The 12,325-nt window shown below is 42.3% G+C and overlaps 1 protein-coding gene across 1 annotated transcript in view; it reads left to right on the forward strand.

Annotated features, from left to right (window-relative positions):
• Positions 1 to 2,259: 2,259 nt before the first annotated feature.
• The window catches only part of LOC124164392, a 78,571-nt gene continuing 68,505 nt past the window's right edge, over positions 2,260 to 12,325 (forward strand). Inside the window, exons 1-3 of the mRNA XM_046541716.1 lie at positions 2,260 to 2,343; positions 8,676 to 9,251; positions 11,608 to 11,767. Of these exons, the coding sequence (XP_046397672.1) occupies positions 9,013 to 9,251; positions 11,608 to 11,767 (399 nt within the window). The 5' untranslated portion in view covers positions 2,260 to 2,343; positions 8,676 to 9,012. The remainder of the gene's footprint in view (positions 2,344 to 8,675; positions 9,252 to 11,607; positions 11,768 to 12,325) is intronic.

Genomic DNA, 12,325 nt, shown 5'->3' on the forward strand with positions numbered 1-12,325 from the left:
ATGTGACCACCAGTGATAATAAAAAAACAATAAGTACCAACTAGAGATTTGAATCGTTCTGAAAAGGTCGAATTTCGCCGTAGGACGACTCAACTTTTAAAATTATCTTTTTGAATATTATCTGAATCCACTCAAATTCACCAATTTTTCCTAACGTTTATTTCTTACACGAAAGAAACTCTTTAAAATGTAGAATGAATTCCATAGGGTCTAGACCCACAGATTGGGTTGGGAGTATTGCATTAAGTCTGTATGCTCAAAAATTTCATCATGATTGATTATTGCTACGAAGACTTACCAATGCGCTCCAATACCATTATAACCCTTGAGATAGCCATATCAGTACACCACGCCTTATAATAAGGTTACAAATAATTTCCCCAAGGGAATACTCAAACCATTCAATGACGATTATCCAAATTTAAAAATGAGATATTTGAATTACAGAGGTGGAGCAATACTTCCACCGCTGTCAGAAATTGGCTCATTAACTAATTTTTCTTTATTCTCGATTACGATAGCTTTTAAAATTAAGACACGCGTATTTCCCTCATTTTTCGATCCGCAGTCTACTTCTCGAGCTATCCGCGGCGAAAAAACTACAGACTTAACCCTTTCACAGATAAGTTGATGACGTTACGAGCTCATGCCTGTCGTGCCACGTCTTCTCCTTGCTCCATTTCGGATTCCAGAGGTTCGCTTAAGTTTACAATCTTCCAAGAAAGTCTTCCTCATTCCCTGAATTAGCGCTTCTCCCTGAACGAGTGAACGACCAGAACTCGAATAACGTTACCAATCCAAGAAAAGTGGTCGGAAACTTCCGCGTTTCAATATACTCTACCATACATTTCCAACGACTGACCTACTGATACAAATGTTTGGGGTGAACGAGACGAAGTACGACTAAATGTTATAAAATCGACCCCCTATAAAATCCTGAGATAACTACCCTCTGAAATTCAAGGAAATATTGCCGATACAACAAATTTTCTATCACAGTGCTATCAACAGCCTCTACTTTTCGTGGGTCTGTAAATCGATGGCAACGAGGAATTTGAACATCGCAGAGAAGCTTGCTAATGGCACCAAAGTCATTGTGGCAACTATTAATCAATAGCCTGTAACAGAAAAAAAACCTGGAAGCCAAGAATAGCTTGGTATCCCCAGGATTCAATTTAATTAGGTTAGATATCGCCGGAAAAAAACGATACCGAAGGAACACACGGCAGACAAAAATTGTAAGAATGGGCAGAGTGACCTGGTGGGCAAAGCAAGTTCTTATTTCAAACTTATGAGAAAATGGCTGGGTAAGAGAAACATTTATTTTTTCTTCCTTACTTTTATTTCCTTTCCATTCACCGAATTCCTTTAATGAATAGCAATTTCGTGTTCGAAGCAATATTTTGCTCTACGGTCCTGTACATATTCACTCGTGTAAGATATTAGAAACGCTGCGCTTGTTAATCGTGAAACTCATCACTATTCTGGCCGCTCTGCATTGTGCTTATAAATTTCAGCTATCGGCCCCACCTCATAACGGTCAAATGTATGATCGTGTGCAGGTAAGACCTGTTATTACACAAATTAGCAATAAAACATATTAGACAAATAAGCAATTAAATTAATTGTAGGGATCACTCGCGTTGGATTCCAGTACCCATACGTCAATGGTGGCGTTTATTGCTAAAATTAACGCGGAACAAGGAGAAATTAACGCGAAACTTAACGTGGAGCGTGATCGATTTTGAATTGACAGAAAAGTTAGCGTCAAAATTTTGAAACGTGGAGTCGTCATTTCTTTCTAGCGCTATATACCTATCCGTTTTTGGTGTAACTCAAACCGTGATCCATGAATTAAGACACCTCGTGATGAAAAAAGACATGGACATGATATGAAATGGTAAGGTAAACCCCAAAAAAAGACATCGTGGCAAATAAGAGACAGCTCCACTCAATTCCAATGCAGTAAAATCGGAATTTTTCAGCTAGTTTTTCATAAAAATGATAGTTGGCAGTCGATGCAAGTAAACTTTTTTAAATACACGCCCCACAGTCATTAAGATAATTTTTCGTCACCTAAAAGGCTTACTTTAATTTTGCTCAATTTTTGTTCTAAATCCGGCTTACATGCCGTGGAGGTTTGGAGAGGGTGCTCCCACTGAATAGATGGAGGAAAGGCCAGTGGGAGGGGTATTTGACGAGAGGGTTGGGAGACGACCGCGCCAATGATTTCTGCCTCCTAGCCATCCGTGATTCGTGGGGGTGCCCGTTTACCGCCTCGACGACCGACCACAGTGGGGAGCCAACCGCCGAGCAGCGCAGAGGGACAGCGACGTACAAGAGGTAAGCACTTCGCTTTATAAACCCCTCCTCGAGTCACCAGCGTCTAAAGCCTGAATATCACACGATACCCGACCTTATGCTAGTTCGAGGATTCTAGGGAGTTCAGCATTTTCAGGATCAGAACTAGAACGCTTGAGGCCGAATTCATCGCAGTGAAATTCCAGCGAAGGATTCCGAGGCGATGCTCGTGATGAGTGCAGTTGTCCGGATGATCCAACCGCCAGTGGCGCCGACTCCATGGGACTTGAGGGGGCCCGGGCCCCCTCAAAAATTCCTTTTGGGTGTGAGGAAAAAATGTGTCAGGCTTGTCGATTTTCCCCGGAGTGTCTAGATATCGAGATTCGAGTTATCAGGGTTCTAATGCTGATCATGTGACTCTTCTAAAATCTTTAAAAAACTTAAAACTCACTACTTATAAAATATCCCGGGGCATGATCCCCGGTTTGGGCCCCCCAATATTTTTTGTAAGTCGGCATCCCTGCCAACCGCGTTCGTCTTTGCAAGCAAAATTGAAATATCTTGGTCCTCACGGAGAGCGTTGAGGTCAGTCCTTTCCCCACACTGATGCTCGGATTCGGTGGTTTAGCCCTACGAGGGACACGAGCCACATCTTTGATTTATCGGCCACAAGTTTTGGGAGTTTTCCAATACTACACTCCGATTCTGTGACGATCCTTTCTCGTGGTATATCTGGGGCGTTATGGAAAAATTCAGTCCTTTGGCCAGCACTATCATGGTGACGTCATCGATGCATGGATCCGTGAGGTTCACTATGGAACGCGGCTGGAGGACCCAGAAAACTGTCCATCTCACCAACAATTAGTGAATTAGAAAACAATGGAATTTTGAGAAATCGGGCCCGATGCCTGGACGTTACTTAGGTCTTGATCCTGACTTAAACTCGACTCGGAGGCCAAGTTAGTGTTACGAGACATCACTCGAGTTCCAAAACTCGCTCAGACTATAATACAGAACAGATAAGTTAGGTCTCAATTCATATTCAATGGTCAAGGTTCAAGACGACCGTCCTCCGACCGACCATGACCTCACGTTTTCAAAGTGAAATCCATTGGTCTTCGCCTTTTACCTTTCTTTTAAACAGTTCAGCACGAAAAGATTCGATTTCCCTGTTTGTAAAGTCCTAAATTCTGGTCAATTACGCCAATACAAAGGTCGGAAGCTATCGAAATATGGTGTAATAGAAGAATGATGAAGATCACATGTGTGTATCCATCTAGCGAGTAAAGAGTCAGTTCTAAGAAGAGTAGGAGAGTAGAGAACTCTTTAAAACATTGACTAGAAGAGGGGACAACTCAATCGGCCACACCAAGACACACTATAGACTGATGAAAACAATCGTTGAAGGACAGATGGGAGGGAAAAACGGTTGAGGTAGACCTCGAATGCTAGACAAAGAGCAGGTGATGAAGGATGTATAGAGTATTTTCGTATGAAGATTTTCACAGTTTCTTTTACCAATGTTGGTGGTTGTTTTCCAACAAAAAAGTGGCGCGGCAATGGGTTCCCCGCTTTCTCCCGTAATAGCCAATTTATATATGGAGTTTTCGGAGAAGAAGGCACTGGAGATGAGTGAAGAGAAACCATCATGCTGGTTGAGATATGTAGATGACACTTTTGTGATCTGGCCACATGGGAAAGAAAAACTTGAGGCATTCCACGAACATCTAAATACAGTACATCCAGACATCAAATTCACAAAAGAACTTGAAGAAGGAGGTTGTCTCCCTTTCCTAGATGCCCTGGTTAAAAGAAAAATGGATGGAAGCCTAGGCCATTCAGTATATAGAGAGAAGACCCACACCGACAGGTATTTAAATTCAACATCGCACCACACCCACAACAAAAGGCCTGCGTCATAAAAAAGCTAACCCACCGAGCCAAAATCGTGTGTGATGCAGAGCATATCAGTGATGAAATGCGACATCTTATGTGGGCACTGAAAGACAGCGTCTCTTTCATAAAAAGAGCGATGAAAGAAAGATAACAGCTTCAGGATGACGACCACAAGGGGAAGAAGCCATTAGCATACGCTAAACTTCCATGCATCTCCGGGGTCACCGATAGAATCGCTAGAATCCTTCAAAAAGGCAACATCAAGACTCGCTTCTGCACGGTAAAGAAAATTCAAAATATCCTACCTTCACCGAAGGATAGTCATCCTCCCCTTCAATCCATGGGAGCGTATGAGGTTCCCTGCTTGTGCGGCAGGAGCTACGTGGGACAGAGCAAGCGTTCTATCTCCCAAAGGCTTAAAGAGCATGAAAGAGCATTAAAACTACATCACTGGGACGCATCAGCGGTCGCTGAACATCAAGCCTCCAGCCCTGGGCATAAAAAATGTTTAACGCTACACGGGTATTGGCGAAGACGGAATAATATCATCCGCGTCTTATACGTGAATCCGTCGAGATAGCGAAAAGGCCAAACAACTTTAATAGGGAGGATGGATATAACCTCAGCCGCATATGGAGAGGGTTCCTGGCCCAATCTAATGACCAACGGCTATCGCCCTCCGTGAAAATTCAAAATTGGGTCAACAATGGGTTAATGAAACCTATATAAGCTCGGGACGAGAACGGTTTCCCTTCAATTCTCTTGAAAACGCTCCCAGTAGGAGGAGTGAAACATCGAGTAAGAAAATGTTACCTACGCAGTAATTCCCGAAAACAACCACGAACATTGATGTATATAGTAATTACGTCGGCGTTACAATTTAAGCTAATAAGAGAATAAAGAGGAGAAATGCGTCGAACCAATTACAGTGATGACTGTTGAAGATGCATTCATTAAACTTAAAGAAAATCTGGAAGTATATTAATATTATATACTTGAAGAAAGCTGGAGTAAGTTAATATTGAGGAAAAGTGCTTCAGCTTTAACTTAAACATGTCGAACTTCCACTATATAACGCCTGAAACTTTTCTCCGGCCATTGCATTATGCATACTGCGAGGAACGTTCAGGAATAAAGGATACAGAATTTGATGAAAACCGAAAAGAAATATATTTTCAAATTAAATTTACAGGTTATGAACCGAAATACGAGGCGAATCCAGAAAGGAAATATTATTTTTTCCGCAGCACTGCTGCAGATGCATAGTCTCCTTGGTTCTAAAGCTATAATTAACGTCATTTAGGTTGCTTCCTCTAATTCATCTTATAGTATGTCTGCATTTAATTTCTTTATGACAGATCCTGAACCCGCCAACTTTGAGAGACTTTATATGATTCGGTTTTTTAACGTAAGGAACTCAAATCTGCGACCGGAATTCAACGTCATATTAAAGGAGTTTACTGTGAAATTACAGTTTTTGATGGAATAGAGCTAAACTCAGGGTCGAAACGAAATCAGAGTCAAAACTACGTCGGGTCGAAACTAAACTAAACCGCTGGGACGAAACGAAACATAGATATGTTTCGCATCGGAGGAACCACGTTCTTCAGCTTAAAAGGGTTTAGTTTCGATCCGCACACCGAGTACGAAGCATGGTTGAATGAAGTAGAGGTTCGGCCTACTGCGATTAGATGCATGGGGCTCTCATATTTTGACCATAAACAGGAGAGTGGTGAACCCAAACTGGCCATTCGATTTTTAAGCTCAATGTTTTAACCTCTCCATATTCTGTCATCGAAACTATTCCTTCTTATTCCCTCTATTCAACTTCTGGGATCGAAACGTAACTATCAGTAGCGGAGTTTCTGTTTATTTAGTTTCGTTCCCGGGAGTTAAGTTTCGTCCCGGGCCGAAACTTAACTCCTTGTTGGTTTCAATTTCGTGCGAGAACGAAACTAAACCTAGCCCTCGTATTTTCGTTTCCCTCTGGGTCGAAACGAAATATTTCCGTTGCGTTTCGCTCGCCATACCTGGGGAGAACTTAGTTGGCCACATTATAAGACTTGATAAAGGCATGAGATATGACATGATGAGAACCAACGTAGAAGGGAAGAAGGGCAAGGGACGGCCCCAAATAAGTTATAAAGGACAGGTTATAAAGGTCGTAAAAGAGAAGAAATACGTATCTACGAAAAGGCCAGCGGATAGAAGAGAGGACTGGAGAGCTGCTTCAGACCAATCTTTAGATTTTTGACTAATAATGGTTATGATAATGATGAGATTTTGGCCAGCTTTTTTTCGATTTCAGCGCGCTGTGCGTCGCCTTTCGTGAAGAGCAAGCTACGCAGACACCGGGTTTCTCTTCACCCTTGCATGTTGGTGATTGGCCACCCCCTGCCAAACACCCTAGAGGCGGCTCTCAGGGTATTATGTAGATGTAGATCCTTCCTTAATGTGCAAACGGTCTCGATTGTCGCTCGCCTCCTCTACATACTATGAAGTGTATGCGTAGCATACCATATTAAGTGTTCCAACTCACTTCGAAACTGAGAAGAAAAGTAGTCTAACTTACATTCTTTCATATGCCAACAAAATCCCTGTCCTAAAATATTGTTGGCTATTTTATTTATTTTATTTTATTCTCAAACCACCGAATACAGCTCATATTGGCCATTTTACACCGGGGTATTCAACAAATGTAACAACTAAATGTACACGAACAACCATGGCCTGGACAGGGGAAATCTACACAGGCGGGATCGAACCCGCGACCTCTCATTTGGTAGGCGAGGACTTTATCCCGCCGCCACCGAGGCCGACCATATTTTCTCACGGTACTTTCTTTCCGCACACGCCTCACATGAAGTAATCTCTCAACATAAATGCCATTGAGGTCCGTGCACGAGATGCTGAGAAAACTGGAGGTTCTTTGACGATGAAAGTGAAGCGAGATTCTCTAGTGCAAGATGAGGATATGTGCCGATTGGAACGACCTTCGTGGGTGCGGGTGTCGTAGATTTACCTCTTTCAATGAGAAGAAGCGGGTCACGGCGCACGGCCAACTGTCCAGCAGCGATAACAGGGCATTCGGGAAACAACTGATCAAACTAATTGCAAATTAGGATTCGCTTTAAGGGCGAAGAGAAGGCTACGCCACTTCTCCTTTAGATGACCTCATTCGAGATACGATGACCTATATTTTTAATCCACGATGAGCTAACCTTCATCGGACGTTTAGTGTATACCGCGACGGACAAAAATACATTGGGCCTGTCCACAAATTGTATCTTAATTTCGATTGCGATATATATTGAAAAATAAAAGAATCTGTATTTTCCTTTTTCGATCTGTCGCCTACTACTCAAAGTGTGATTTTTTTCTTTTGTCGAAAATATAGTATTGCTGTACTGTTTTCATGCTATTGGCAATCTGAACAGGATGCATTAGTGTGAAATTCTATTTCTTTACTTCTTTCCTTCTATTAATGTACCAATGCTGAAATTGTAAAAAGTTGTACATTTATTTTCTCATGGGCCTCAGTGCTCACGAAAATAAACGAAATTTTTATTATTAATTATTATAACACTTCTTAAGGAATTCAATGAAAAAATCGACGGCCTAAATCCTTTTGCAGATAAGTTGATGATATCACGGGCGTGACCGCTTCTCCTCGGTCTTGAATGGTTTGTTGCTGTTTACACTCTGAGCGATTCCCTCAATGAAAGATTCTCCATGGACGAGTAAAGCATGAGCTGGATCACTAATGACGTCATCAATACCTGAATCGCGGATGGCAACCTAAGTTGAATTGAGAATATTTATTTTCGTCGTAACTTATCTTTCTCTTCAATCTACCTAATGCATCACAATTTCATGCTTGAGGGAACGATTTCATCGGCTCAATAGTGTCCAAAAATATTTGACACGGTGTAGTCGGAGATGCTCATCATAGCACCATTTAAAAGTACTAAGTACCTTTTAGTATAAAAATATTTATGAATACCTACACGATAGTTCATAGCTCACGAAAAACATTGACGATATAAGATTTTGCAATTTCTTGGCGAATAATGTCGTCGCCTAAAGGTATATAACCCGGTGAGAATCTCGAGAAAAGTTCACCAGCATTGACGATAGTATTTAACCGCTTACACATCTGCATTTCACAACTAGGCCATACACGTATGAACCATCTTTATCGCATAATTATTTCGATCGCTCCCCCTCTTTCTCGTATTTATGACAAAATATGCTAATCCAAGCTTCTATACAGACTCAGTCCCACTGCAGTTTTTCTTCTAAGCATTGGGATGAAAATCAGATACAACGATTGGAACCAATTCTTAAACATTCTGCGACTTTTTTATTACTCAAAATAATTCTCGCAGAATAGAAGTGAGGACATATTATTTTGTAGTTACATTGCCGCATGATATACAAAAATCAACTAAATTAATATATTTATCTTCTATTTAAAGGTACCCGCTGAAAGCAAGACAAGAGTCGGCGCTACGGGAATACTTCCACCAGCACAGTCGAGGACTCGATTCCTTTCGTCCGTAAGAGCAGACCTGCACTAACTACCACGCTAACGAAGACAAGAGTTGAACAGTTGAACCGTCATGTGCATGGCTACCGACGCGACAAACAACGTGAAGGATAAATTTTAGGGAACTAATTCGAAAGACCTGAAGGCAGATCGCATTTTCCCACGCTCAACAGCATGTGCCAATGAGTCGTTAGTGATCTTCTTCATTCCGATCGACTCCTTTGTCCACCTCCAACAGCCAAAATCTTCACTTCGGATCGTGTGAAATGTCGTCGTCTTCGGCAGAGGATGTTTCTTGGACTACAGCGTCCCCCTCCGTCCTTGGTAGCGTCGTGGGCTTCTCATGGCTCGACTACTTCCTCTTCTCGCTGATGCTGGTCGCCTCGGCTCTCATCGGCGTCTACTTCGCCTTCTTCGCCAAGCAGAAGCAGAACTCGACGCAGGAGTACTTGATGGGAGGCAAGAACATGGGCCTCATCCCCGTCACCTTGTCGCTAATCGCCAGGTGAGTTTCGCCCACTTACATTCACTAGCTACCGGAAACGTAGAGGGTTTATCCTGTATTTTCGTATGAAAATGGTCACACTTGGAGAGCTGACGGATCTTCACATGGCCTCTTCAATGAGTCATTTATTGCTAGAGGTAAAAAACAATGACACGATAGAACTGAACTGTTCCCGTGGAAGTGAGCCATTTAAAGAAGCCGCCACTCGCGCGCCGTAGGCGGTTCCTCGCAAACTTCCAAACAATGTCCGAACATGGATAAATTTGTGACTTCACCCGAATTTTAGGTCAAATTTTGAGGAAAAGAATAACCCCCCTGAGCTGCTTGAAGTGGGTGATTAGAGCCGAACGCGAAATATCATGTCGCATGTGGGTGGTAAGACCGTTTTACTCGGGGAGGTACTTGCATAATCTGACGAGTGTAAGAAGGCGCAGTCAAAATTGTGTCGCGTAAAGCGGGGAATCGCTTGAACACATGCGAGAATGCGTGGACGTGAGATGACAAAATAGCCCCTGTTCTACTTTAGTACCTTCATTCGCGCAATTCCGCGCCACTTTAGAAATTAATGCAGTTCTAACCTGCGTGATTCCGTGCCCCTTGTAAAATGGCCTGAATAAATTAAGTATTTTGCCCATCGATTTTGTAATACATTAATGCACAAGCATGCAAGGGACGAAGTATGAAGGCTAATCACAGGAATGCCAAATATGTGCGGTTTTGTAAAGCATCACGAACGAAGAATGTGAGGACTAACATAGAAGTAAATGGGCCCAAACATGATCAGGTGAAGCACTGAAATTATTAGGGGATTATAAAATGGGGAAGTGGACGCAGTAGTGATATCTGAAAGAGAATATCTTTCGAGAAAGAGGCATTTATGAATGGGAAAGAGCTGCTAGGAGAATCAAATGGTAAGTGTAAAGAAACACCTTATGAAGAATGTCATCTTTAATATGTCGCTTTACGGGCTCCTGAATGCCTATCGTACCTATGTATATAATATTTTATTCATAATTGTCTGAGGCTTTTACTATGCAGTTTATATATCATTACGACTGTGACTATACAGGGTGTTTCTAAATGAATATCGGGGTTTTCATGCTTTATAATATTTATTACACTAAACTTACAGCTATAAATGATGCATTATATGAAAGAGCAACTCAAACAGTTTTGTTTGCCGGCAACAATGTGCATGTGCTCTCACTTTTTCTGCCGCCATCTGTTAGAAAGCGCTAGTAGCGAAGATGACGACTAATGAATAGTAAGGTTTTTATGTTTTACAGTTTGCAAAGATGGAATCTGTAGTTATTGTGTCACGCGTGCTCCATACTAAGTTCGGTGATGATTCTGCAGGTGATAATAAAATCCGTGCCTCCAGTGCAAGCTGACCATTCCGAATGAATGGCACATGATTGAAGCAGCTGTTGCATCGATTACTCGAGAGACGCTTGGGAGGAACTCGCATTTCGTCTTGATGTGTGCCATATGACGAATAGAGCGCACATTGAACATTTATAGGCTACGAAAGATCCACAGAGAAAAAATCCTTCGCCTTGACCGGGATACGAACCCGGATCCCCCGATTTCCGGTCGAGTGCTTTAGCCAGTTAAGCTACCGAGGCGTCATTCTTCCCTGTGGATATTTTCGGACACTACCGGACAAGGTGTTGCTGGACTGCAGAGCATATGATGCCACAAGCAGTCCAAATCGTGCGCACAGCGCCACAGCCGGAGAGCAGGCCCGGACATAGAACACAAAGAGGTGTTCGCTCTAGACTAGTTCAAAGTATACCGGGACTAGCCGCGGTGATAACTTTTACGGGAGTCACCCGCAATGCACAATCGCGCGAAAGATCCACAGAGAAAAAATCCTTCGCCTGGACCGGGATTATTTCTCTGTGGATCTTTCGCACGACTGTGCATTGCGGGTGACTCCCGTAAAAGTTATCACCGCGGCTAGTCCCGGTATACTTTGAACTATTTATAGGCCGGCCTCGGTGGCGGCGGGGTAAAGTCCTCGCCTGCCAAACCGAAGGTCTCGGGTTCGAGTCCCGCCTGGGAAAGTTACCCTTATCCAGGGCATGGATGTTTGTGATTGTTAAATGTTATCAACCCCGATGTAAAGGCCGAACAGTGCTGTTTTCGGTGGTATGTGAAAAAAAAGCTATCATAGAAAACTGTTTGAGTAGCTCTTTCATTTGATGCATGATTTATAGTTGTAAGTTAAATGTAATAAATATTATAAAGCTTAACCCCGATATTCATTCAGAAACACCCCGTATTATACGAGTTTACAGTCCGATGTAATGTCAATGAATAACAATGATGTTCCCGTTTCCTCCCTTTTCGCAAGTTGGGTGTCCGGCATCACATTACTGGGGATGCCTGCCGAGATATACACTTACGGCACACAGTACTGGACCAGCGTTCTTGGTCTGGCCCTAAGCACGGTGGTAACGGGAGTTTTCTTCCTGCCGGTCATCCACAAGCTGCAAATCACAACGTCATACGAGGTGAGTGGTGCATTAAAGTCACATATTCGTCACATAACCTCCCATGGCGCTTATAGGAGAGGAGTTAAGCCATTCCTTCTATCACGAGCAGGTGGAACACAAATGCACACGCTTTTATTAGACAAATATGCCATCGAAAACTAAACGTGCCTTCAGAATACTTCGTCAGCCTCGTATTACAACTACACTGACGAAATGAAAAATAAATAACCTTGGTAACTTTTCACTGGAAATTTTTTTTTTCAACGCTGAGGCGACATTTTCAAGTTAGGACGTTTCAAATTACTGAGACGACAATTTTAGACAGTACGAACGGCCAACATTTCTCAAAAACAAAACTACACTAAATTACCAACGTGGAAAAACACGAATAAAAATATAAGACAAAAGTCATGATTACCAGAATTTCAGTGGTAAGAAAACTGATATGGCAGCTGAGCACTACATACACTTTGTATATAGTGCTCCAAATATATGCGCTGTTAACTGAGTACATAGGCGCAGGTGGTTTCTCATAAAATAAGTTGCAAGTTTTTATCATAACCCTTTTTTTAAATA

This window comes from Ischnura elegans, chromosome 8, assembly GCF_921293095.1.
Source record: "Ischnura elegans chromosome 8, ioIscEleg1.1, whole genome shotgun sequence".
Classification (NCBI taxonomy): Eukaryota; Metazoa; Arthropoda; class Insecta; order Odonata; family Coenagrionidae; genus Ischnura; species Ischnura elegans.